This window comes from Physeter macrocephalus, chromosome 19 (assembly GCF_002837175.3).
Source record: "Physeter macrocephalus isolate SW-GA chromosome 19, ASM283717v5, whole genome shotgun sequence".
NCBI lineage: Eukaryota > Metazoa > Chordata > Mammalia > Artiodactyla > Physeteridae > Physeter > Physeter macrocephalus.
Genome location: NC_041232.1, coordinates 4176566 through 4204551, shown reverse-complemented (window position 1 = coordinate 4204551; position 27986 = coordinate 4176566). Strand labels below are relative to the sequence as shown.

The 27986-nt window shown below is 46.6% G+C and overlaps 1 protein-coding gene across 6 annotated transcripts in view; it reads left to right on the top strand.

Moving 5' to 3' along the window:
• Positions 1–544: 544 nt before the first annotated feature.
• OSBP2 (oxysterol binding protein 2) overlaps positions 545–27986 on the top strand; it is a 150284-nt gene continuing 122842 nt past the window's right edge. For 4 of the 6 annotated variants that reach the window (XM_024120610.3, XM_024120609.3, XM_055080554.1 and 1 more), the window contains exon 1: positions 1133–1788. In XM_024120610.3, coding sequence (XP_023976378.1) covers positions 1133–1788 — 656 coding nt within the window. Of the gene's footprint in view, positions 580–1132; positions 1789–27986 lie in introns of those variants that run through there. The other 2 variants (XM_028480344.2, XM_028480336.2) reach the window with 2 other exon arrangements.

Here is a 27986-nt window from a genome sequence, read left to right as displayed (position 1 = left end):
GTGGCTTCTCTTGTTGCAGAGCACCGGCTCTAGGCGCGCGGGCTTCAGTAGTTGTGGCACACAGGGTCCAGAGTAGTCGTGGCGCACAGGCTTAGTTGCTCTGCAACATGTGGGATCTTCCCAGACCAGGGCTCTAACCCGTGTTCCCTGCATTGGCAGGCGGATTCTTAACCACTGCGCCACCAGGGAAGCCTGGGATAGATTCTTTAAAATCAGTGATGTTTAACCTTTCTGGGATCACAGACTCCTTTGGGAATCCCATGGAAACTAGGGACCTTCCCCCTAGGAAAATGCACAGACAGGTAAAACTCCACAGGCTACTGCAGCATCTTCACGGACCGCCAGCTAAGATTACCCAGGGATGTCCAGGAGCTCCAAGAACTTTGCTTTTGGATGCGTTCCTTGTACTAAAACGCTCGGCTTACTAAACTCTTTCTCTATTCCTTTAGAGAGCCTGAACTATGTTTCCACTTGCGGCGAAGTGCCCTGGCCGAAGCAGAGGCCAGCTGGCCCAGGTGGTGGTGGGGCGGTGGCTTCGGGCCCCTGAGCCTGGTGGCAGCGGGAGGGACCCATAAACAGGTAATGGCTGCCATGGGGGGCGGTGGGCGTCCTCCTCAGCTTTTAGCGTAATCCGGCTGGGCCCCTGAGCTTCGGGCGCATGTTCTGGGTTTTGGGGAGCGAACCTGCCCGGGTCAGAGGCGGGGAGCTCCGGTGCGGAGCCCGGGAACAGAGCTGCGCTGGGAGCCGGCGGGCTCCGCATTCATCATTGTTCCCACAGCGCCTGGCACGGGTTGGGGCGCAGGCAGGGATGGTGGTTCGAAGCGCGCCGTCCCTTCCGCGTCGCCCGCTCGCCGAGCTCTCGCCCCACAAGCGTTTCCTGGGCGCCTTCCAAGGGCCAGCCCCGGACCCGGGAGCTGGCGACGCAAGGGGGGGACGAGGGTCCAAGTCCAGCCCGCTGCACGCCTGGGTGCAGGAGCACGCTGGCGAAGGCGGCCCGGGGCGCACGGGCAGCGGAGAGACCCGCGCGCGCCCCAACCGCGCGCTCGTGACGGTGCCCCCGGCCCCGCCCCAGGCCTCCGCCTCTCGCTTCCCCCCTCCCCCCGGCTCGGCCGCGCTCCGGTCGGCGGGCTCCATGGGGAAAGCGGCCGCTCTGTGCCGAGGCGGTGGCTGTGGCGGCCGCTCCCGCGGGCTCTCGTCGTTCTTCACGGTTGTCCCCTGCCTGTCCTGCCACACGGCGGCGCCGAGCATGAGCGCCTCCACGCCCGGCTCCGAGCCGGAGCCCAAGCCTCAGCACCAGGCGGTGCCCGAGCCCAAACGGGATCTGGTGTCAGAACAGGTGTCGGAGCCAGTTTCTGAGCCGGTGCCAGGATCGGAGCCTGAGTCCAGGAAGATGTCTGAGCCAAGGCCAGGGTTCAAACAGGAATTGGAACTGCTGCAGGGGTTGGGGACCGGGTCAGGGCCCCGGGAAGAGTTGGGCTCAAGCTTGGGGGCTGGGCCCTTCACCAAGGCCCCGTCCGAGCAGGTGCTGGCGCTGGGGCCAGTAGTGGGGAGCGTGCCCTTGACCGAACTTGAGTCCGGGTTGTTGCCAGCATCAAAGGCCCTGCGACCAGGGCAGGTGAAGACACATCTTGGGGCTCCAGTGCCAGGGAGTGGCACGCCCTCCGCTCTCCCGATGGTCTCACTTCCTCTGGACAGCTTCAAGGGCTGGCTTCTCAAGTGGACCAACTACCTGAAGGGCTACCAGCGCCGCTGGTTCGTGCTCAGCAACAGCTTCCTGTCTTACTACAGGTATGGAAGTGTCAGGGTGGGTTGGCTGAGTGTGGAGGGTGGTGATGCTGCAGCCATGGTGACAGAGGGCATCCAGAGTTGGAGGGCACTGCCATTGGCCTAGGGATGTTTGGGAATGCTCACTCCAGCAGGAGAAATAATGCCTCTGGCCAACCTTCAAGGGCTGGGGCCCTGACCTCAGGCAGGGGAGCCCCTGTGGACATGACCTCTGGCAAGCTTGGGTCTAGGGAGTGAGCAGTGACGTTGGAGTGAGGGAGTGATTTGGGACCTCGGGACCCCTCTGGTCCTGGTAGTTGTGGGACCTGGGGCAGCCAGCCAGAGTCAGCCCCCAAAGTCCTTGATTCAGGTTCAGGAGCTAAGATCACTGTATTAGGGACTGAGGGGGACAGTAACCTTGTTCAGTCCTTGGGACCCACTCATGGGAAGGGCTCCTGCTCCCTCCTCAGTTGGTCAGACTATTTACCACTTTTCCTGGTGCCTGCTGGTTGCTGGGCCTTGGCCTGGGGGCACAGCAGGCTCACAGACGCGTCAGACATGGCTTCTGCCCTTCAGGAGCCCATCTTGGCATTCAGCGGAGAACCAGGAAGCATCCCACCGTGACCTTTCTTATTCTAGAAGCAGCGTGGGATTCAACAGTGAAGTCCAGTGGTGAGATAGCTAACACTGGGTTCCACTGAAATGGATTGAAAGGGGGAAAGATCCTGAAGGCCGTCTAGGTATGTTTCCTGGGGATGGTTGGTTTAAACTTTGAGATCTCTGATCACTCTATACTATCAACTCTCACACCTGAGTGAGCGCTGGAATTCCCTGAAGGGCTTATTGAAACATCAAGTGCTCAGCCCCTCTGCTGAGTTTCTGCTGCAGTGGGTGTAGGAGGGGCCTGAGATTCAGCTTTTCTAACAAGTTCCCAGGTGATGCTGCTCTGGACCACAGTTTGAGAAGCACAGCTCCATTGTCATTGCAAACGGGAGGGCCCTGCCATTGTGTTTGCTGAAGCTCGGGTCACTTTGCTCACTTCACTCAGCTGGGCGGTATCTCTTCAGGTCAACCACGAGAGCATTTATATGGTCCTTCCTCGCCTTTTTGGAGCACAGCTTCTAGAGGATAGTTGAATCTGTGATGCCGCTGAGAATTTGGGAGCTCCACTGAACTTAAGTGATGGTTCCCACTCAAAGTGGGGAGCACTGTCTTTAATTCCTGGTGGGGTAGAAAGCTGACCTGTGTTTCTATAAATTTATTTATTTTATTTATTTTATTTTTGTGTTGGGTCTTCATTGCTGCACGCAGGCTTTCCCTAGTTGCGGCGAGCAGGGGCTACTCCTTGTTGCGGTGTGCGGACTTCTCACTGCGGTGGCTTCTCTTGTTTCGGAGCACAGGCTCTAGGCGCGAGGGCTTTAGTAGTTGCAGCACGAGGGTTCAGTAGTTGTGGCTCGCATACTCTAGAGCACAGGCTCAGTAGTTGTGGCACACGGGCTTAGTTGCTCCGCGGCATGTGGGATCTTCCCGGACCAGGGCTCGAACATGTGTCCCCTGCATTGGCAGGTGGATTCCTAACCACTGCGCCACCAGGGAAGCCCTGACCTGTGTTTCTAATGCGTTCATCTCATGTGGTGTCGTTGGTGCCTCTCGGCCCACTTGGCTGCACCATACAGATCACAGGACAGAGTGTTCTTAGAATTTGGCAACTGAGCAAAAAGAGATCCTTTTCCAAATGGTGTTTTTATCCCACTTCCCATACTCCGTCAGGTGTGTAAACATTTCACCAAGGCATACAATGATAGGGGTCATCAGTGATTTTCTATAAATAAGTGTCACTCTGTCTCATAGGCAAGGGACATAACGCATAGGGCATGTTGACTGTGGACCACACTCTCTGTTTTATGTTATGTTCATTTATTTCATCCTTGAAATCACACTGTGAGGTGGGTTCCAGGATTGTACAAATGAGGAGTTCTGAGGTTTGCCAGAGGGATGTGGCTTGTCCAAAGTCACTGGGCAGGGTAGGCAGTAGAGAGATTCTGACCTAGGCCCTTTGCGCTCCAAAGTCTGTGCCTGTCCCAGATGTGTGTCCTAATGCCTATTCATCCTTGAGTTCAGCATTTCTGAGTTATCTGCAATTTACCAGGTACTACTAGGGGTCAGTAGTTGATGTCAAGGTAATGTTTATGAGTCTAGGGTCCCACAGTGGCAGGAAAGCCTAGTTCTAGTGGAAGTAAAATCTGACCTTATGTATTTTTGTTTTATTTTAATTGGAAGAGCAAAAAAGTCCCTCTTTTTTTCTTAAGATAACTATGTATAGACAGTTAGCATTTCAAGATTATCTCAAAAGTACAGATTCTCTGGGTAATTAAGAAAAATTCTTCTTGCTTGCTGATAAGGTTGTGGGGATGCATACTGGTTTTGGGGGGAGAAGGGGGTGGGGACGAGTTTTCTTGTGTGCTTTCACAGTCCAGCTCTGTAGTTTCATTTGTGGACATTTCTAGATTCCAAGGCGAGCAGAATTGTTGCTCAACTCACTTGGGTAGGATGAATGATCCCTGACATTTGTACAGCCCTCTCCCTCCTTTAGCCCCACATGAGGCCGGCCACGAAGACGTCTTCATTCCCATTTTAGAGGAAGGGAAACTGAGGCCGAAGGAGCAAACTTTAGTCGTGTATCCTGAGGCACCCAGCTTGCTGGCTGGGCCTCCAGTGCCACAGGAGATGAGTCAGTCTCCAAGTGCAGAAAAGGCCCTTCCGAGGTAGAGCTGGAATCACCACTTCTCCCTGGACTCCAGTTCTGCCTTCTGGAAGACGGCTTTGGTCTGCTCTTCCTCGGGCCTCGCAGCACTTCAGATGTTTGACACCACTCTCCTGTCCCTGCTTCTGGTCTGAATCCTGCCTTCCAGACCAGGCCTGGCTGTCCTACCTGCTGGGCTCAAGGACTGAGCACCCTTTGGACCTGCCACTCACAGTCCTGACAGCGCAGGTTATCCAGGGTTCCATTTGCACCCAGCGCCGGGCATGGATCACCTCCTCCAACCTGCCCCACACCCCCAGTTCTCAGTAGTTCTCCAAGTGTGTGTGGTTGGAATAGAGGCAAATTCATGTGCTTGGAGCTGCAAACAGAATGAGAGAACTTTTATTCATGATCTCCTTTCCTTAGGGGTCAGGTAGAGTCAGCTTTAGTCCTGGGATGACAGCTGGGGAAGGAATCAGAGCTGCTTCTCTTGCTAGCTTCCCTTTTGGAAAGACCACCCTCTAATTTTTTTCTTTTAATTAAGCGAAGCCTGTTGTTTGGAGAAAATGCGGGCACATGTCTTGTCCTCCCTCCCTGATCCCATCTTCCAGCCTTCCTCCCTCCAAGATAACCATCATCCCAAATCCTGGTCACCGTCCACTTTCTTTTCTTTTTATTTAGTTTTATCTAACCTGTATGCAATTTTTTAAAAAAAAACACATTGTTCATTTCAACCATTTGAAACTTTATAAAAAGCATATCGTACAGCATATGATTTGGGGGAACTAATTTTGCCTGCTTTATAACAGCCCAGGACGTGAGCCCAGTTTTTACTTATTCATGCTCCTCTTTATGGGTGACTACAAAAATGCTTGTACACGTGCGGGCGTTCCTCTTGGGTGAAATCACTGGGTTGTGGAGAATGTGAATGCCAAACTCTTTTCCAAAGCAGTTGTGTCAATTCATAGTCCCACTGGCAAGAAATAAAGAGATTTTTGTGGATCTCTGTCCTTTGCAGAACTTGGTATTGTCAGCATTGATTTTGCCAATTAAATGGTTATTGCACTGTAGTCTTGACCTGCATTTCAATCCCCATTATTTTTACTTTGATAGAAAATCAGTGGAGGTTTGGATTAGAATTTCTCCATTAAGTATCGCTTCCTCGAGTGCTTCTGCCCTAGATTTTGCTGGAAAAGCTCATTCGATTGCTCAAGTTTATTCTAAGGGAGAAAGTACATACTGCCAACAGCTGGGCTTAGTAAATTTATATTATCAAGAATAAAAAGATGCTCTTTGTAAATACTGTCACATATAGAAAGTATTTCTGGGAGGTCTGGGTAATTGTTGGCAGGTTTTTACTTCTTTCCAACAATGTGCTAGGAATATAAATACAGGAGACGAGGTTCTTATTCCATTGCCTGGCACTCTTGATCCCATATCTATTTGAATATTCGAATACCAATAAGGGGAATATGGTTTTGCGCTTTTCTTTTTCTTTTTTGGTTGTTAGTTCCCATTTAAAAAATTTCATCCCCAGTTCTCATCTCCCAGGCAACTTTGAAGAATTCATTAATGATGCAGAATTTTCAAAGGTATTAGCACCATTAAGTCCTTACAGAAAGAGTGTTTCAAACATAAGTTTTATCCACATTAATGACAAAATTCATTTGATTAAACAAAATTCTGTTTTGTTGTATACAAGTTGCCCGTTTGGCGACATTATAAATGACATCTATTTCCCAGGAAATGATTTCAAACAAAATATGAAACAAAAATGTTTTGTTTTAATTTATTATTGTTCAGACTGATGTATGGGTAGGAATGGCAAAGCCAGTTAGCAAGGAAGGGCTCAAAGAAATTAGTCTGGGTCTATAAGAAAGAAGGCAACAGTCAAGTGAAAGTAAGTTTTGAAAGTCCCCTGGCTGAGGAAGCCCACTGAACATATGGTGAGCTGGGCCCACTTTGGGGTGGTGGCCAAGACATCTTTGCCTCTAGGATGGATCAAGTACTCCTTCCTCCAGTGGGGCCAACTCTCAAAGGCAAACTCTCATGGAGACAGTATTTTTTTTTAAATAAAGTTTTATTGGAACGCAGTCATGCCCATTCATTTTGTCTGTGGCTGCTTTTTTTTTTTTTTGGCCGCGCAGCTTGTGAGATCGTAGTTCCTTGACCAGGTATCGAACCTGGACCCCCAGCAGTGAAAGCGCAGCGTCTTAACCAGTGGACCACCAGGGAGTTTTTTGTTTTTTTTTTTTAAAGACACCAATTGTACTTGAACATTTGTTACTTTTTTTTTAATTAATTAATTTACTTTTGGCTGTGTTGGGTCTTCGTTTCTGTGCGAGGGCTTTCTCTAGTTCTGGCAAGTGGGGGCCAGCCACTCTTCATTGCAGTGCGTGGGCCTCTCACTATCACAGCATCTCTTGTTGTGGAGCGCAGGCTCCAGACGTGCAGGCTCAGTAGTTGTGGCTCACGGGCCTAGTCGCTCCGCGGCATGTGGGGTCTTCCCAGACCAGGGCTCGAACCCATGTACCCTGAATTAGCAGGCAGATTCTCAACCACTGTGCCACCAGGGAGTATTTTTTTTTTTTTTTTTTTTTGTGGTATGCGGGCCTCCCTCTGTTGTGGCCTCTCCCGTTGCGGAGCACAGGCTCAGCAGCCATGGCTCACGGGCCCAGCCGCTCCGCGGCATGTGGGATCCTCCCAGACCAGGGCGCGAACCCGGTTCCCCTGCATCGGCAGGCGGACGCGCAACCACTGCGCCACCAGGGAAGCCCCAGGGAGTATTTTTAATATCAGTTTAGGTGATGCTTGAAGGATGGAGATGGAAAAGACTATCCAGTTGCAAAGTGTCCCTGAAAACATGAAGTTGAAGGTGCAAGTCTTCAGGTTAAGCCACTGGGGTTTCCACCTCAGAAGGCGGCCTTATTATATTGGATTCAGCTTTAATTTGAAACATCATCCAGTGTTTCATACTATGAGGCCAGGTAGGAGGCTGAAAAGGAATGCCCAAGTTGATAATGTGTGAACATTGGTTTGAAGTCCGTTTCTTTAACCTTTAGCACAAGGGTGTTGCAAAGAGCCTGCGAGTGGACTGGCAGAGTGTTTTGGAGAAGCACAGTGCATTCTTAGCAAGATCTAGTGACACGAATTATGATTCCTCCCCACAGCCTGCTCCTCTTCCTGACCTTCTTCTTTCTATGAATAGCTGAAAACCTCTGAGTCATGCTTGCTGCCTCCTACCTGCCTCACCCCACATCAGATGGAACTGCTGAGCCCTGCCTGTCTCCTTCCTTTCATCCATACTTCCTCCCCATTCCTAGCGCCACATCCTGGCTCAGGTCTGCCTTGTGCTGAGCTGGTGCCCCAGCCTCCAGCTGTTGCGCTGGACAGGGTCCCCGGTGTGGTGCCACCTCCCGCCCCGAGGGCCCTGGATTTGCCTGTCTTCTCCAGGCATCTCTTTCAACGTTTCCATCCCCTGTGTTAGCAGTCCCCCACTTTGGGTTTTTCCCATTTGAAATATCTATAGTAGCCCCAGACTGACCTAAGGACCAAATCTTCCTCCTTTGGGAGTTTACAGGGTTTGTGTATGGGCATCTCTGCAGACAGCTTTGTGCCAAAGGGACACCATGGCCAAGTTTGGCATCTTCTTCATGTTCTACATGAAGCCTAGCACAGTGCTTTGCCACTGATATGCCCTCAGTAGCTTGGTTAGTCTGAATGGATGAGTGAGTGAATGAATGAGAATTGCCTGCAATTTTATGGGGTTTCAGAAAGCAAGTATGTTAGTGCCAAACTCGGACTTTTCTTAATTTGTTTTCAATTTTGAAAACTTGTTTGCTGAAATAAGATTGGGAAGATGAATTGGAGGTTGCCGGCTTAGCCAGGAGTGCTGGAAAAGTGATAGTTATGAAATGCAGATTATTTGGATATGTTATGTTAACAGATTTGAATGTGTTGAAATAGGCTCCTCCATGAACCAAGAGCCTTGTATCTGTGGTCCTCATTTGTATTTCCATAGGGTTACAAGGGTTTATGCATGTTGTCTCTGTGTCCCTAGGATGATTTGTCACTTCATAAAGTGTGGCAGTGACTGGATGAGTGGGGAGTAAAGATAAAGCTTTTAAAAGGGTTTTCACAATCCCAGAGCTCTTTAAACTAGTTTCATGTGCACCCGACGGTTTGCTTTGCATGTGTTATATGTGCAGGACCCTGTGGGAAGCAGGCTGTGTGTCAGAGGTGAGGCCTCTGCCCTACAATGTTAGATCTAACTGGATAACAGGCCCTCACAAACATGGGGTTCTCTGTGGTGTCAGAGCGATTTCCAGTTCATGCTTGCGGTGAGGACTGCAGCTTCTTCCTTATTGTTCTGTTAAATGGGGGAAGAAGTGGGAACTCGTGGGCAGCACCAACCTGCTGACTCAGCTGGTGCTAAGGTGCCCACCCACCTCACATCGGGGAGACTCCTTGCTGGGGTGCCATGTTGGGGTCTCCAAGACTAACCCAGATTCAATGACCCACTGGGAGGACTCCCAGCACTTGGCTCGAGGTGTGCTCGCAGCCTGCTTTATTACAGTGAAGGGAAGCAAAGCACAAGCAGAAAGGGAAGAGGGGCATGGGATGAAATCTGGGGAAACGAGGCACAGGCTTCCAGGGCTCCTTTCCCAGTGGAGTCATGCAGGACATGCTAATTCCTCCAGCAGCTGGTTGTGACACACGTGTGAAAGGTTGCCAAGCAGGGATGTTCAGCAGAGACTCAGCGCTCAGGGATTTTATTGGGGGTCTGGTCATGTGGGTACCCTCTGCCTGGCACGGTCCCAGAGTCCAGGCTCCCAGAAGGAAAGCAGGTGTGCAGCATGGACCACACATTGTTTGCACAAGCAGTTTGGTTGTAGTCAGTCACGCTTACCAGTTAGGGGAATCCCGAGGTGTTGCAGGAGCTTGCCCAATCCAGACTCTTAGGGCCAGCTTTGGATGCAGGCCTTTCAAAGGATGAGCAGTCTCCGGCTCACCTCCTTCCTCCCTGCAGACTTCAGTGATGTCAGTCAGGTCAGGACCGGCACTCACTCTGGTTCCAGGAGAGCAAGTGCTTGCACTTGGCTCTGAGTGGAGAGGGGATTCTTGTTTCCTGCCAGGCTTGCAGGGCGTCTCACACAACTCGTGGTGCGCTGCTCTGTGTGCTGAGGGCCTTCTCTTTGGGGCCTCCGCCCACGTGGTTGGCCCTTGATAGCTTCTCAGGCACTTTTCTGACCTAGACCTCCCCTGAGGCCCTTTGGTGGCTCAGGTTTGCAAGTGACAAGGGTACACTCGCCACATGGACCTCCTTTCTCCGCAGGACCTTCCCTTTTGTGCCTTTGGTGGAGTGTCTGGTGTGAGTTTTTCAGCTCCTGCTGACCCTTTTACCTTCTTCAGGGAGGGACTGCTATTCTAAGATTGGGGCTGGCGAGCAGTCTAGAACATTGTGACAACAAGCGTACAGCAGCTTTGGTTGTATCAGTCATTGAGGGCCAACAATGTACAAGGCAGCGTGGGAGACAAGCACATGTACTGTCATCAACCCACTGGGTGGAGGAGGAGGAGGAGGAGGAGGAGGAGGAGGAGGAGGAGGAGGAGGAGGAGGGAGGCCTGCATCCATCTTGGCCAGTCAGTAAGAGCCAGCAGGTTCAGGCGCAGTGCCGTGGGGCCTCCCAGAGGGCTGAGTATTCAAGCCTGTGGCTTTTACACCTCCTGTAATCTTCTGGGATACAGTTGGCAAATGATGTCAATAAAGAAAGACAGGCCTGTGAAAAGGATGTGAGGTTCCTTATACCAAGATCAGTATCTCCTTATCCCAGGGGGAAAGAGATACGGAGGAAATGGGCCTGTTTCCTGGAAGACTACTCTGGATACTGACACGTGGAGAGGTAGAGATGGTAGGAAACACCCCTGAACTAAATTGAAATTGGCAGCTTCATGTGTGGTGAGTCATGTGCCAGGTGTCACCACACAGATGTGGCTTTAGGAGGCTCATCACACACACGAAGCAAACTGTCCGTGAGTTTTAGGGTCATGCTGGGTGCTGTATGCTTTTCTTCTTTTACGAACGACTCTTTCCCGCGTCTGTTTCCGTTTTTAAGTGTTCTCGGAGTTCTGATCACTTAGCTTCACTCCTCTCAGCACCTCGTCATGTGCTCAGCCACAGCTCTGCACCTCAGATGCTGATTTAACAATCTCGACTCACACCATTTGATCTGCATTGCTGGGCCGTTGCCTAAACCAAGAAGAGGACAGGTGGCATTGCTGTGCTTGCATCGGAACCTGCCAGATTGTGTGGTCCTTTGAAGCAGCAGTAGATGCTGTCTTCCTAAAGAATAAATTACAGTTTGTGGCTTCCCTGGGCTCACCACTGACTGCCCTTCCCAGTCGGGTCCCCCCACCCTCCTTCCTCTAGCCTTGACTCTTCTTCTGCCCAACTCGCCTTATTCCCCCTCTTCAAACCACATGCCTTTCACTCTCTCCTCCAGATCCCTGCATCTGCCACCCCCTGCAGCAAGGAGAACCCTCCTCATTGCTGCAGACATCCTAGCCGAGCAGTCTAATTCCAGGTCATCTCAGCCTGGACCTGCCTGGATTCCCCTGCCATGAGCTGGGCTGGAAGAACCATCCTTCCTCTGATGCCCCTTTGTGTGTTGTGTCATTTGGCCGTGTACCCCTGTTAGCTGGATGTTGGTCTTTCTCCTCCCCACCAGAGCATGGGGCTTTGTCTTCCCACTGTAGTGTCCCCTGAGGGGCTGGGCATAGCACCTTGTACTTGTAGATTCTCAAATTTCAGTGGAGTTTTTTTTTTTCCATAGAAGACACTTTGTAATTTTAATCTTTCTGCATGTTATAAAGACCATGAACATGCAGCCTGGACTATAGCAGTAGCTCAGGGGGAGTCACTGAATTGCCAGGAAAATGGAGTGACCACGGGGGGCTACACATAGCCCAGCTTTTCAGCTCCTTTTCTGAGGCTTATCCTGATGTGATGACATTGAGAGCTCACTGTTTTCATTGACCTTTAAAACTCTCTGTTATAAAGAGTTTAAAACATGTATAAGAATAGCCAATAGTATAATGAACCCCCTGCACCCATTATCCAGTTTCAACAATTATTAACTTCCTGGCCAATCTTGCTTCATCTCAGTGCCCCCACCCCACACCATTTTGAAGTGAACTGCAAATATCACACATTACCTGTAAATATTTCAGTATGTATCTCTAAAGGATGAGGATTTTAAAAAACATATCCACAACACCGTTGTTACAACTGAAACAAGTTAGCAATAATTCCTTGTTATCATCAAATATCCAGTTAATGTTCAAAGTTTCAATGGTCTCAAATGTCATAAATTTTAAAAAAATGTTTTATTTTATATTGGAATACAGTTGATTAACAATGTTGTGTTAGTTTCAGGTGTACAGCAAAGTGATTCAGTTATACATATACAAGTATCTATTCTTTTTCAGATTATTTTCTCATTTAGGGAAAAGAATATTACAGAATATTGAACAGAGTTCCCTGTGCTATACAGTAGGTCCTTGTAGGTTATCTATTTAGGTTATTACAGAATATTGAGCGGAGTTCCCTGTGCTATACAGTAGGTCCTTGTTGGTTATCTATTTTAGATATAGTAGTGTGTACAATACATGTCAATCTCAAACTCCCAATCTATCCCTCCCTCCACCATAAATGGTTTTTTGATACATTTGTTTGTATCAGGACCTAAATAAGGTCTACCTATAGACTGTCCCACAGTCTAGGTTTTGCTGATTGCATCTTCCTGGTGTAGGTTAACATGTTCCTGTGTCTTCTGTAGTTCCTTAATTTGGTAGATAGATCTAGAAACTTGATCAGGTGGTGATGTGTTCTTCCGTCAGGAGCTCATAATGTCTGGTGACTTCTAGGTCTATGACATTAGCAGGTGGTAACAATCAGTCTTAGATTAACCTAATTCTATCATTCTTCCTTATTTATTAGAAGGAATACTTCTATAAAGAGAAACTTACCCTCATCTACTACTCATTGGTTACTCAGGGAGGGATACAGTTCACACAGGAAAGGCAGGATAAATGCCATGTAGCCCTTAATGAAGCTCATATCATCCTGCCTTAACTTTGCTTAGTGGGGGCGTCTTCAGTTGGCTCTGGAGTCCTCTGGAAAGGACCCTGATGGTATTGATAGCTTCCCATGTCCCACCTGAAAAGATGTTCTAGGCTCTTCTTGAACTTGTCTTGGCTCAGCCCTGGAGTCAGCCATTTCTGACTATACTCTGACTGGGAGGCTGGCTGGTGCTAGGATGAAGCATATGGAAACAGGAATTGGCCTTGACACCAGCCTACTTTGACTTGCAGGAATCTTTGAAAAGAGGGGAGACAGAGGTATGAAACCTCGCTGTTCTATTTGCCCCATGTCCTCATGAGCTGGGCAGAGGCTGTCCTATCTGTATTTAAGGTCTTTGGTTCATCAAAGAAAAAAATTCAATGCATGAGATGAAAATGGTGATGGAGACCATACCCTGTATTTTTTCTCTGTTCTATCTTAGATTCTAATAATGACCACATTTGAACAGTGCTTAATGGTGTATAAGGTGCTTATGCGTTTGTCATCCCACTTGATGACAACCCAGGGAGAAAGATAGTTATTATGTCCTGATGACAATTGAGAAAGCCAGGGTTTGTCCCACTGCAGTGGCATCGCTTAGTGGGTGGCCTAGCTGAGATCTGAATCCAGCACTTTCTGGAATTCCCCACCACTGGAGCCTGTCCTCTTAGTGTCAGAAGCTCTGACTGTCTTCCCACCCAAACAAGCCATCCCTCCAGCTCTCCCTTGGGTAGATATGTCTCTGGTCCACTTGGAGACCTGTGAGTGGGCAGCCTCTCTCAAGAAGGGATGGTTGGGGGGCCTTTGCCCCCTCTTGGTTCCCCACCTGTTACCTTCATTCAGGAGATACCCTGTCTGGCTCGCCTGTCTTCAGGATTGGGCCCTGCATGTGACCACACAGCAGGAGTGCTGGCTCTGTAGGCCTCATGAAAAGCTAGTCTCGTCCCATTGTGATCAGGTACTTGCTAAACAGTGAAACTGTTGGCAAGGACAGCTGCGCCTGTGCACTAGGCTTATCCATTATCTATTGCTGCATAACTTGGAGGCTTAAAACAACAACAATGGTTTTATTATCGCTCACAGTTTCTCTCAGTTGGGAATTCAGAAAGGGCTTGGCTGTACAATTCTGGCTTGGGCCCTCTCATGGCGTGGCAGTCAGCTGGTGGCTGGGGTCGGAATGGCAGGTTCTGGAGCATCTGGAGGCTGGCCGGGCATCTCTCTCAATCCATAGAGTCTCAGGGCTTCTCCCTGTGCTCTGTCCACATGGCTGGTTTGGGCTTCCTTACTGCATGGTGACTTCAGAGCAGCCAGACTGCTTCCCTGGAGGCTGGCTTGCCTCAGAGGGAGCGTCCCAAGAAAACGGGGCAGACATGCACGGACCAGACCTGATCCAGACGCTACATTTTCAGCAGTACCGCTTTGATCACTGGACCCAGAATTGAGGTCAAAGTGGCTTCCTAGTCATTTTTACCCTTCAAATCAATAACATGGGACATATTGAGCCCAGGAATTAAGTCTACAATTGTCTTGATTTCTTAGGCTTTTTGATTGCAAGTAGCAAAAGCTTTCCAGAGCAACTAGAGCGATGTGTGTGTGTGTCTAAAAAAGGCTTTCTTGTGAGACCACAGAATGGTTTTACAAAGCCTGCCTGGCAGTTTGCATACTTTTCTCACTTCTTATGTCTGCTTTACATCTTATTTTCCTCCCTGTAGTCCAGTCTGTTTTGTTTTTTTGCTCCTTGGGCCATGTGGCAGAAGGTGGCTGCTGCCTACAGCTCCTGAGTTCATGAGTTACAGGTATAACCATCAATACAACAGAGGCTGTCAAACTACCTTAACCCAGTTTCTATGAAGGAAAACTGGATTGGTTCCATTTTGGTCAAGTTTAATCAACTGGAGTCTGGGAACAGGTCTGGGTCAAAAATGACTGCTCAGGCCACCTGGGAGTGGGGCTGGGGCAAAGTTCCAAGTAGGTTTGTCAGATTTAGCAAATAAAAATATAGAATACCCAGTTAAATATGAATTTCAGATAAATATCAAATTTCAGAATAAATAAATAAAATTTCAGTATAGGTATATCCCATGCAATATTTGGGATATACTTATGCTAAAAATTATTTGTTGTTTATTTAAAATTCAAATTTAACTGGGCCTCCCATGTTTTTTTAATTGTACTATGTATTTTAGCTTAGGATTTTGTTTTTTTCATCCTGTATTTTATCTGGCAGCCCTATTCTTTCTTTTTTTAAAAAATTAATTAATTTATTTTTGGCTGCGTTGGGTCTTCGTTGCTCCGTGCGGGCTCTCTCTAGTTGCGGCGAGCGGGGGCTACTCTTTGTTGCGGTGTGCGGGCTTCTCATTGCAGTGGCTTCTCTTGTTGCAGAGCACGAACTCTAGGCGCGCGGGCTTCAGTAGTTGTGGCTCACAGGCTTAGTTGCTCTGCGGCATGTGGGATCTTCATGGACAAGGGCTCGAACCCATGTCCCCTGCATTGGCAGGCGGATTCTTACCCACTGCGCCACCAGGGAAGTCCCTGGCAACCCTATTCTAAGAGGAGGACAAGGGAAATGCCACATAGTGTCTGCTACAGCCTTTCCTTGCCTGTTCAGAAGCTGTCAACAGTGTAATCTTAAATATGTATCCTTAGAGGGCTTTATTTCTCATAATAACATTTGTCATATTTAATATGTGTCAGGCCCTGTGCTAAGCACTCTGCATGGATTATTTCATTTTATCCTTTGAATGAACCTAGGGGTTGTTGGTTCTATTATTATCGTCCCTGTTTTACAGATGGAGAAATGGGTCTAGAGAGGTTGAAAAGACTTGAAGATTTCACGACTAGTAGGTTGCCTAGCCAGATTCAAGTCCAGGCCAAGCTAAGTCCAGAGCAATTGTTCTTAGTTACTACACTGTCCTGATCACCTTTTTCCCCAAAAGTTTTGAAAATAGATGTGTTTGAATTAGAGGTCCATGTAGTTTACCCTTTGTCTGTTCTAAGGATCCAATTGTCTAGCTGCTGGATAGAAAGTGAGAGGAAACACATGAAAGTATCTACTAGGACTCCTCCTGGGTCCCAGGAGTTCTCTCAGTCCCAAATTGTCCAGTTCTTAAGTATTGTATTAAAATATTTCCATCAGATCATGTATGGAACCACGTCTTTCATAATCAGGGTCTAGCCATTGTTAGATTTGATACTCTATAGGCTGTAAAGACAGTGGGAAATCAAGCTCACCCCCAGCCCTGCCACCTTTTTTGGTCATTAATTAGCAGTGTAATTTTTAAAATTATGGGAAAAACACATAACATAAAATTTACTATCTTCACCAATTTTAAGTATACAGTTCAATAGTGTTAAGTATATTCACATTGTTGTGAAACAGATCATCAGAGCTTTTTCATCATGTAAAAATGAAACTCTTTACCCGTTAAACAACTCCCCTTTTCCCCTTCTCCCCAGCCCCTGGTAACCACTATTCTACTTTCTGTTTCTATGAATTTGACTACTTTAGATTCCTCATAAAAGTGGAATAATCACAGTATTTGTTCTTTTGTGACTGGCTTAATTCACTTAGCATAATTTCCTCAAGGTTCATCTATGCTGTAGTATGTGACAGGATTTCCATGCTTTTTAAGGCTGAATAATATTCCATTGTATGTATAGACCACATTTTGCTTATCCATTTATCTGTCAGTGGACATTTGGGTTGCTTCTACCTCTTGGCTATTGTGAATAGAACATGGGTGTGCATCTCTTTGAGACCCTGCTTTCAAGTCTTTTGGATATATCTCCAGAAGTGGGATTGCTGGATCATATGGCAGTTCTATTTTTAATTTTTGAGGAACCTCCATACTGTTTTCCATCATGGTTGCACTATTTTACAGTCCTACCAACAATGCACAAAAATTCCAGTCTTCATATCCTTGCCAACACTTTGTGTCTTTTTAATATTTATTTATTTTATTTATTTTCTTTATTTCTTGGCTGCGTTGGGTCTTTGTTGCGGTGCGCGGGCTTTTCTCTAGTTGTGGCGTGCAGGCTCCAGAGCGCGTGGGCTCTCTCGTTGAGGCACTGGAGCTCAGTAGTTGGGGCATGCGGGCTTAGTTGACACGTGGCATGTGGGATCTTAGTTCCCCAACCAAGGATCGAACCCAGGTCCCGTGCATTAGAAGGCGGATTCTTTACCACTGGACCACCAGGGAAGTCCCTGTTTTTTTGTTTTGTTTTGTTTTGTTTTTTAATAATGGCCATCCTAATGGGTGTGAAGTGATATCTCCTTGTGGTTTTGATTTGCATTTCTCTGATTATTAGTGATGCTGAGCGCATTTTCATGTGCTTGTTGGCCATTTGTATATTATCTTTGGAGAAATGTCTATTCAAGTCATTTGTCCATTTTTTAATCTACTTGATTTTTTTGTTGTTGAATTGTAGGAGTTCTCCATATATTCTCATTATTAATCCTTTATCAAATATATGATTTGCAAATATTTTTATCTTATTCCATAGGTTGCCTTTTTACTCTTTTGATTGTGTCATTTTATGTACAAACATTTAAAATTTGACGTAGTCCCAATTGCCAAGTTCAGGGTCATGAAGCTTTCCCCCTGTTTTCTTCTAGGAGTTGTATACTTTTAGGTCTTAACATTGAGGTCTTTAATCTATTTTGAGTTAATTTTTTACAGTGTAAGTTAAGGATCTGATTTCCTTCATTTGCATGCAGATATAGAGTTTTCCCAGCACCATTTGTTGAAGAGAACTGTCCTTTCCCCATTGAGTGGTCTTGGCACCCCTCTCAAAGATCATTTGACCATGTATGTGTGAAGGTGAAAACCAAACCCTTTTGAAAAACACGGACACTCATTGAATATGAGAACGTGTCATCTTCAAGGTCCAGCTGCAACTCTGTCATCTGGGACCATGGGAAGTTAAATCTAAGAAGGCAGACCACTAAGGTCCCTTCTCATATCTGTAGGCTTCTGTGACTAGCTACAGAGTCCTCTACTCACAGAAGGAGTGTTTGCCATAGCCTAAGAGGAGGTGGGTGGAGATCAAGAGCAGACACTTAGGTTGCCAACAAGACTGCTGACAGCCCTCTGTGTTTCGACACTGGAGCCTCCTTTTCCACCTTCCCTTCATCCCATACCCATACCACCCACCCACCCTCAGGACCAGCCTCATCTCTGTCTCTCCAGGATCATCTCACCTCTTCATCCATGGTCATACTCTGATGACAGTGGGCTCTGTGACCATCCTGACAGGAGAGAGAGTTAGAACTGAGTCCTCAGCTCACTCTCCTCCTGGATCAGGCAGCTCCAAAACAAATCACCCCCAAACCCAGAGGTTTAAAGCAAGGGGGGGTTTATTCTTGCTTGCATATCCACAGGTGGCCGGGACAGCTCTGCCTCAGGCAGCGGCACCTGGGACCCTCCTCCACCTTGAACAAGTGGGCTGAGTGATATGTCATCTGTGGGCATGTGCAGCTGCTTGAGGGCAGGACCAGTAGATCATATTTCAGTTGTTTCCTCCTAGAAGGCCCATTGCATGTTAGATCAGTGTTTAGTAACTCTTAGCTGGCCACACACTGGACAGACCTGTCATCGGTGCCTGGGAAGCTAGTGGTGGGAGAATGTCTAGGTAGGAAAGGAACTTAAAGGTCATCTTGTCCAACCATCTGTCTGTTCATTGACTTCTTCCTATAGCATTTCTGGCCTCTCAGCATGAGACTTGGGCAAACCTCTCAGGTGACAGAGAATAAACCTTTATCTCCAAGACAAACTGGTATTCCTGAGATAATTCTGAATGTTAGAAAATTCTTCCTCTGTTGAGCTGAGGTGGGTTTCCAGGCAGCATTTGTCCTCATTGGGGTGTTTTTCTGTCCTGCACAGCTGGACTTATCCCTTCCATATGGCCATACTCTTCATCTTCAGAGAGGCTGGCTCGGTGTCCCTGTGTATTATCTATTGCTGCATGACAAATCACCCAACATTTAGTGGCTTAAAACAATAATAACCATCTCACCGTTCCTGTGCGTCAAGAATTCATGAGTGAGGGACTTCCCTGGTGGTCCAGTGGTTATGACTCCATGCTCCCAATGCAGGGGGCCCAGGTTCATTCCCTGGTCAGGCAACTAGATCCGCATGCTGCAACTAAAGATCCCGCATGTCACAACGGAGATCCTGTGTGCCGCAACTAGACCCAGCACAGCCAAATAAATAAATAAATATTAATTTTAAAAAAAGAATTCTTGAGCAGGTGGAGTTGGAGGGATTCTGGCTGGGGATGATTTCATGAGGGCGACACTCATCTGAAGGCTTGACTGGGCCTGGAGGCTCCACTTCTAAGGCAGCTCCCTCACTTGCCTGGCCAAGTGGTGCTGGCTGTTGACAGGAGGCCTCCGTTCCTAGCTCTGTGGACCTGTCCAAAGTGTCCTCACAATATGGCAGCTGGCTTTCCCCAGGGGGAGTGATGCAAGAGAGAGCAGGCAGGAACCACAATGCCTTTTCTGACCTACCCTCGAAGTCACACTCTGTCATTTCCACTGTATCCACTTAGTTATACAAGTCAGCCCTGCCCAGTGAGGGAGGAAGGCTCCAAACCTTTGTGACCTTCACTTTCCTCATCTGTAAACGGACCTACTTGGCTGTCTGAAGTAAACCGTGAAGAAGCATTTGGTAAACTCTTTAGTAAGTGAAGGGGATGTTATGAATGTCAGGGTTTTTCTAACAGTGAATGTGTAACGAGTGAAAACCTCCTGTTGAACCCCACACTCCTGTTTAACCAGTCCAGTCAAGGAAAGCAGGGCTGGATTTGCCAGAGGATGAAGAAGACATACTTGAGGTCTCTTTCAGGGGTAGTCACGCTGAGGACTATCTTTCTAGTGTTGAGGAACCCTGTCGGGGGAAGCCCCCTCTCTGCTGACAGGGCCCTTCCCTTGTTCAGTCCAAATGTTGGAGGGGAGACAGAAGGCACACTCTTGCTGGATGCTGTGAGGGCCCAAGAGATAGACTATGCCACAGAGGCCCCGACCTCATCTGTCTTGCTCACTGATCTGACCCCAGGGCCTGCCTTGCCACGTTGACTGAACGAAAGAATGAACGTGCCCCGCGGGGGTGATGGTTGTTTTAAACTCAGTCTCCGTTGGGAAGTCTGTGACTGTGCTGTGGGGACTTTGGTTTTGCAGGCTGCTGTCACGGTTTGACAGGAGCTGAGCTGCTGTTTCTGCTTCCATAGAAGCTGGGTGGGAGTCACTTTTACGTAAGATTATTTCATCTAATATTAACGTCAGTGCCTATAATACCGGAGCCCATGAAGGGAGGAAGTAGAATTCCTGAATAAATTATGTCTCACCATCAGCTCTATAAACTCGTATAGTAATATGTGCATTTAAATTTGTAATTGTCCTTAGTGTGTTAAATTTCGACTTCAGTGTCTCCTTAATTGACCTCTAATCCCTGGCATTTCAGTCTTTCTCTTGTCTTGGTAACTGATTTTCTTTTTTAGAGCCTCCTTTGCTTGGTGTAGCATTTTTAGGGGGTATGTTTTAGTGCTGCTGAACATTTAAGCTCACAGATCACATGTAAAAGGAAGAATCTAGGTTGCTGGGACACCCTGTAGATTGTGGCTGCAGCTGCAGAGATTGTGTGCTGATTAAAAAAAAATCAAATCCGTTCAAGTATCCTGAATGTGTAGGCGCAGGACTGTGCTCAAAATAGATCCCGCCCTGTGCCTTAGGGACCCGTCATTGCGTTCCTTGATTCCCGAGACACTCAGCGCATAGCCTTGTGCGCTGGCTCACAGGGGCTCGTCACCAAAGTCCTTCATCGCTGCTGTTGGCCATCGCTGTACACAGGGAAGAATTTAAAATGCGATAGATTTTAAATGGATTTTATTTTTTACTGTGGAAATTTTCAAACGCATAAAAGTAGATGATGGCCCATCACCCAGTGTTAGCAAGTCTCACTTTAAGGTCAGTCTATGGCCTCCCCACCCTCAGTTAACTTGAAGTAAGTCGCAGACATCTTTTACTTAATTCTAAGAATTAAGTTAAAAAATAGTTTTAATAATAATGAATATTTGTAAATATTTCATTATGTATCTCTTTAGAGATGAAAGTTTCTTCAAAATTAACCTAAATGGCATTAACATGCCTAAAAATTTAACAATAATTCCTTAATATTATCAAATATCCAGTCAATATTAAAATTTCTCTATTGATTTCTCTTTAATTAAAAAAAATTTTGTAGGCATTCAATAGATACTTATTGAATGAAAGTTTCTTTAAATTCTATAGTGCTTTACAATTTTCAAAATTTTTACACACATGATTTCATATAATCCCGTAATAAAATTTCCCCATTAGTTTAAAATTTTTTTAGAGTTTCCAGAAATCAGGATCCAAATAGAGTCCATTCATTGCAATTGTTGATATTTCTCCTCAGATTTTAAAAAATATTTTGTTTTGAAATAATTTCAAACTTAGAGGAAAGTTATGAAAGAACTCCAATGTACCCACTCCTCAGGTCCTCCAATTGTTAATATACTACATTTACCTTGTCATTCTCTCTATATATTATATTTATACATATTATTTTTAATTCTTTTTTTTTAAGATTTTTTTTTTGATGTGGATCATTTTAAAAGTCTTTATTGAATTTGTTACAATATTGCTTCTGTTTTGGTTTTTTGGCTGCGAGGCATGTGGCATCTTAGCTCCCCGACCAGGGATGGAATCTGCACCCCCTGTATTGGAAGGCGAAGTCTTAAGCACTGGACTGCCAAGGAAGTTCCTTTTAACTCTTTAAGAGTAAGTTTCAGACATGGTGCCGGGGATCACTTAATATGTCAGTGTGTATTCCTAAAACAAGGACATTCTCCTATATATTCACAGTGTAAACACTGATACAAAGCTACCATCCAATCCGTGGACCCTGTTCATATTTTGCCAGTTGTCCCAATAATGTCCTTTCGAGGTAGAAGATCCATTCCAGGATCATAGATTGCATTTGGTTGTTGTGTCTTGTCACTTTAGTTTCAGTCTGGAACAGTCTTCCATTTTCCCTTGTCTTTCATGACCTAAACGTTTTTGATAAATTCAGGCCAGTTACTTTGTAAAATCTGCCTCAATTTGGGATTGCCCGGTGTTCCCTTATGTTTAGATTCAAGTCCTGTATCTGTGGCAGAAATACCACAGGATGCATATTTTGTCCTTCACAGTGCATCATATCAGGAGGCACATGATGTTGATTTGTCCTACCACTAGTGATCATCATTTGGTTAAGATGGTGTTTGCCAGGTTTCTCCACTGTAAAGTTAATTTTATAATTACTAATTAATGACTAATTAAAAAGTATTTTTATGGGGAGACACCTTAAGGCTATGTAAAACCCTGTTTGTCAACAAATCTCCCCACTGATTTTTAAAAGAATATTTATTTATTTATTTATTTGCTTGCACTGGGTCTTAGTTGCGGTAAGCAGGCTCCTTAGTTGTGGCATGCATGTGGGATCTAGTTCCCTGACCAGGGATCAAACCTGGGCCCCCTGCATTGGGAGCTCAGAGTCTTATCCACTGCACCACCAGGGAAGTCGCTTCCAACTGATTTTTACCACTCTTTGGTGATTCTTGCCTGAATCCGTTATTACTTTGATGGTTGCCAGTTGGTGATTTTCTAATAACATTCCTTCTATATTTATTAGTAGGCATTGTACTATAAAAGAAGAGCTTTTTTTTTTTTTTTTTTTTTTTTTTTTTTTTGCGGTACATGGACCTCTCACTGTTGTGGCCTCTCCCGTTGCGGAGCACAGACTCCGGACGTGCAGGCTCAGCGGCCGTGGCTCACAGGCCTAGCTGCTCTGTGGCATGTGGGATCTTCCCGGACCGGGGCATGAACCCGTGTCCCCTGCATTGGCAGGCAGACTCTCAACTACTGCGCCACCAGGGAAGCCCAAGAAGGGCTTTTAATTTATCCATTTATTTATATCAGTGTGAACCCATGGATTTCTAGATTATCCAATGGGTTGTTATCTGTAATTATCATTTATTTTGACACTGAAATTGTCCTGGTTTTGGGTAAGAGGAGTCCTTTTAAACTGGCTCCTGTGTCCTTTTGACATTCCCTATTTGAACACCTCCTTCCTTTTTTTGTACAACAGAATGATCCTGGTTCTTCTGTACTGCAATCTGCCATTTCTCCAATGAGCCCTGGTTCCTTTTAGTGGAAAATGGTATCTAGAAGCCAAACACTGGGTGCTAGGTGTGCTCATTGTCATTGGGACGTTATTGCTTCTAGGCTCTCTTTGTGGATAGAGACAGTTTTTTCTTACCTTTCTCTTCCATGTTTCCAACTTCAGACTCTGACAGTAAGAGATCTGGCTCCCATGATCCTCAATATATTTACTTATTTGCTCAGTCCCTTGTATGAAAACATCCTCCTGGTCACGCTGGCCAAATCTCCTCTGTTCTTGCTCAACCAGTCGTGCTGGCTGAGTTATTTCGACGTTGGTATTGCTGATCTCGGTGGCGGTCTTGGCCAAACCCCTCTGCCACAGGGCCTGGCTGCACTGTCTGAATCCCCACAGCTTAGTTTCTCCTGGGAAAGGGGAAGGGGCTCCCCAGTCTCTCTTGATTTATGGGTTCTTCTTCTCTTTTTCTCTTTTTCCCCTTGCAATTTATTTGTTGAAGAAATGGGGTCATTTGTTCTATAGTTTCACACAAACTGGATTTTGCTGATTGCATCTCCATAATGTTATTTATCATACTCTTCTATCTTCTTTATTTCCTGTGAACTGCTAGCTAGGGGTTCCATCAGAGTAAGTAAGATTAAATTATACTGGCATAATGTTCAAGGTTCAACCAAGTTGGACCCCATTGTATGACTCTTTTTTTGTCCATTCATTCATTGATGGTATTGTTTCTACCTTTTAGCTGTTATGCATAATGCTATTATAAATGTTTTTGTGTACAAGTTTTTGTGTGGGCATATGTTTTCATTTCTCTTGGGTATATACCTCAGAGTGGAATTGTTGGGTCATGTGGTCACCTTATGTTTAATCATTCTTTAGTGTTTTTGAGTATGTCTCTTTGGATAACTTTTTTAGTGGTTCTTCTATATATTACATTACATATACATGACTTATCACAGTCTGCTGATGTCATTTTACCAGTTTTAGTGAAGTATAGAAACCTTACCTCCTTGTAAGTTCCTTTACACTCCCCCATTTACAGCATAATTGTCTTAAATATTTCCTCTACACACATGTAGAACCACATCAGACAGTGTTTTAATTTTTGCTTCAGCCATTAAAACATTCATCCATTTTCTACTTGACAAGATCTTTTTGGTCTAAATTTGAGATCTAAAGCATTTGTGTAATATTCTGTGACAGGCTTTCCACTTAATAATCTGAAGAACCACCTTAGGTGTCACTGAGTAGTTCATGATATTCTGATATTTTGATGGAACCACAAAAAGCATCTAATGGATTTTCAGTCAGTGATGTTGACAGAGTGGGGTGGTGTTAACCCCATTACTCCACCTTTAGCATGTGAGGTCGGCAGAACTTCCGGTGTGGGCCGAGCCTGGATCATCTCCCTGGGTTTGTTCCTCTGCATGTAACACACATGCATTAATTCACTCTGCCAGCCCAACATCTCTGAGCTCCTACCATGTGTCACGTGTGTAGGGACAAGACAGGCCAGGTCTGTGGCTTGTGGAACTTATGTTCTAGCTTGTAAGCAGCAAATACAAACAATACCGGGTAAAGCAGAACATTTTTTCTTGATGGAAACCCCAGTTTTCTCCTTGAGAAGAGCCCTGTGCTGTTGGCAGAGAAACTGAGTTCTGGTGCTGGCTTTGTTGTTTACCAGCTCTATGGATGGGGGCACATGATTTACCTTTTCCTGGCCTCCTCTCCTTTCTTGGATATAAATGAGGCTAATTTCCTCCTACAGGTGCCTGCCATATAGAATATACTTGATAAATATTTGCTGAACAAATCAATGTCTGCTTTGCCCACTTTCTGGGCCCTTGCAAGGATCAAAAGACTCATGTTTGTGACAGACTGTTACAGAAAGTGAGGTACTACCTGGATATAAGTTGTCTTGATAAGTGTGCTGTCTTTTATAAATTACTGTCATCCTCCATTTGTGTAAAAATGTAGCCTCGTGAATTTCAGTAACTGGAGGATGGATCCTGAGTCTCCTTTTTAGTTTTTATTCTAAAAATTACATTAGACATATCCTTCCTGTAGAACTTGCAGGCAGCATTTATTTAACATTTCTCAAGGGAAACTCTAAATGGCGAAGAATGAGGCCAGAAGCAAAATGAAATGGGGTCAGGTCTTGTAGTGATGGTCTCATCTCCGGAAGCAAACACTGCACTGTAGATGCTTCTGTTTGATGGGCCACGTCTGACACTTGCCATGTCTAGCATTTTCTAAATAGAGTCATCCCACCAGCTTTGGTGACTTTTGAGAGCACACGTGAAGCCTGGCAGACAAGTCTGTGCGGCCCTGTGGGTAAGAGGCAGGGCTGTGGGTGGGTGGGCCTCGCTCTAGTGGCACGGTCCCCTTTGGGAGCTCCACTGAGCTGCCCACATCTCCGAGGCTCACCCTCCGCATCTGGAACAGAGAGGTGACTTTCCTGCCTTTCTTGTCACATCTTAAATGGCTAACCTGTGTGAGACACATCCCAAGGTAAGCCCTTGGGATGGGGTAGTTAGAACAAACAGCTGAGTTTCATTACTTAGACCTGGAAGGGTCCTAACAGCATCCCCTTGGCCCGAGAGACAGAAGAACCGAACTCTGCTGTTTTCTCCTGCCCGCGTCTCTTACAACCTTCCTCACTGCCCTCCCCACCTTCCGACATCCCTTCTGTGGCTGCTGCTCACGTGTACCAGCAGGTTCTTAGTTGAGAATAACAGTAAACCAGCTCTGGATATGTTAAACCAAAAAAAAAAAGGGTATTTACTGGAAGGATCTTCATTTGCGCTCACAGGATCCCTGGAAAGGCAGAACAGAGATCTCAGAGGAGAGGTGAGAAGAAGGCAGGCTGGGCAGCTAGATCCAGGCTCAAAGTTGTGTCACAGAACCATCCCGGCAAGGACATTGCCACCGGGGCCCTGCTACCTCTACTGCCGCTGAGAACCAATTGTTGCTGCTGCCACCACTGCCAGCAAAGAATTCTCCCCATTCCTGTTCTTTTTTTTTTGGCCACACGACTTGCGGGATCTTAGTTCCCAGACCACGGACTGAACCCGGGCCTTCGGCAGTGAGAGCACGGAGTCCTAAACACTGGACTGCCAGGGAATTCCCCCCATTCCTGTACTTTTAAATGTAAACTTTTAATAAAGTACAATATACAGAGAGGAAAGTGGGCAAATCACAAAATGAACACACTGAATAAGCTCTGTCCCGCTGAAGAAATAAAACATGACCAGCCCTCCAGGAGTCCCCCCATGTCCCCTTCCAGTCACTGCTCCCCCAAGGGTAACTGCTGTCTGGACTTCTCACCCCAGAGCTTTCTTTTGCCTGTTACTGTACTTTTTATCAGTGGAATCACACAATACGTCCTCTTGGTGTCTGACTTCTGCTCAACATTATGTTTGTGAGGTTCTTGCAGGTTGTTATGTGCAGTTCTAATGCTTTTATTCTCATTGCTGTATAATAATACATCACCATTGGATAAACCACCAAACAAATAAACCACCATTTGTTTATCCGGTCCAGTGTGGACAGATGTGTGTGTTGTTTTCAGTTCTCAGTTATTAGGAAGATGCTGTGGAAGTTCTGGAACATGTACACGTGTGCAAATCCCGAGTGGGGAGTTCTGTAGGAGCAGAATTGCTGGATCATGGGGCATGTGTATGTTTACTGATAACTGATGACATTGAGCACTGCTTTGTACGTTCATGAGCCATTTGGATATCCTCTTTTGGGAAGTGCCTGCTTAAATCTTTTGCCCATTTTTAAATTGGGTTGCTGGCCTCTTTATTACTGATTTTAGGAGTTCTTTATATTTTCTTGACACAAGTTCTTTGTTGGATACATTTATTGCGAATAACTCTCCCAATCAGTGGCTTGCATTTTCCGAGTGTACGTTTTGCATCTCTAGATCCAGATTTTAAAACCTCTGCAAACACACAGGATTCGCCTGGTTGCTAGGGATCCCAGACAGCAAACATCACACCTTGTTTGCAGTCACAGGATTGCATTCCAAGATGATGTAGCCTCTGGGGAGGTGCCTGGGTCAGGACTCAGCCACGCACAGCAGTCATGACTCTGGCTAGTGTGAGCAAAAGGCTGTGCGGCCAGGGGCGGGGTCACTTCCCACTGGCTGGGAGGGCTGGAGGAGCGGGCTGGAAGGAGTCAGGAGCAGTCTGGGCCCCCAGACTCTCACCACCTCTGCTGTGATGGGGTGACACCACTGCAGGGAGCCCTGGAATCTGGGGCTGCCAGAGCACACGCCCTCTGTCGCAGTTCCTGCCACCACGATGGATGCCTTTCCTCTTGCTCACTTCCACGTTTAGGTTTTGTGTGAATGCATGTCGTCGGTGGAAACTGATTCCTTGGAATCTTTGACGCAGGTCGTTTTTGGCTGTCTAGCCACTATGGTGTCGGAAGAGGGGAGAGCTCCGAGCAGGACGGGCAGCTTTGGGGCAGGGCCGCTCCAGTAAGGAGAGGAGCTGTGCGGGTGCCGTGATGCTGAGTATTCTAGGCGGGAACTGTGTGGAGGGCGAGGTGCAGCCCTGTGGTTGGTGTGCTCAGCTGATGAACAGGCTCAGCTGCATGTGAGGTTCCCGCAGGTCATTCCTCCACCCATCTGTTCAGCCATTGTGTTTAGTGTCCTAGGCTGCCGTGATAAAGCATGAAAAACTGGGTGGCTTAAAACAAAGGAAATGTATAGTCTCACACTTGTGGAGGCTAGAAGTCCAAAGTGAAGGTGTCAGCAGGGCTGTGCTCTCTCTGAAGGCCCTGGAGGAGAGTCTGTCCCAGGCCCGCCTGGCTTCTCACGTTGGCTGGTGATCCTTGGCATTCCTTGGCTTGTAGATGCATCACTCCCATCTCTGCCTCCCTCCTGTTTCTGTGTCTGTTCCTCTTCTTATAAGGACACCAGTCTTATTGGACTAGGGCCCACCCTAATGACCTCATCTTAACTTGATTATATCTTCAAAAACCATATTTCCAAATAAGGCCACATTCACAGGTGCTGGGGGTTAGGACTTCAATAAATCTCCATGGGGGACACAGTTTAGTTCACTTTTCTGCCCATCATCAACCTAGGCCTTGGCTGGATCCTCTCCTTTGGCTGCTCCGGATCCCTGGGCTTTCCCAGAGCCACAGCCCCCATGCCGCTGCTCTGGGT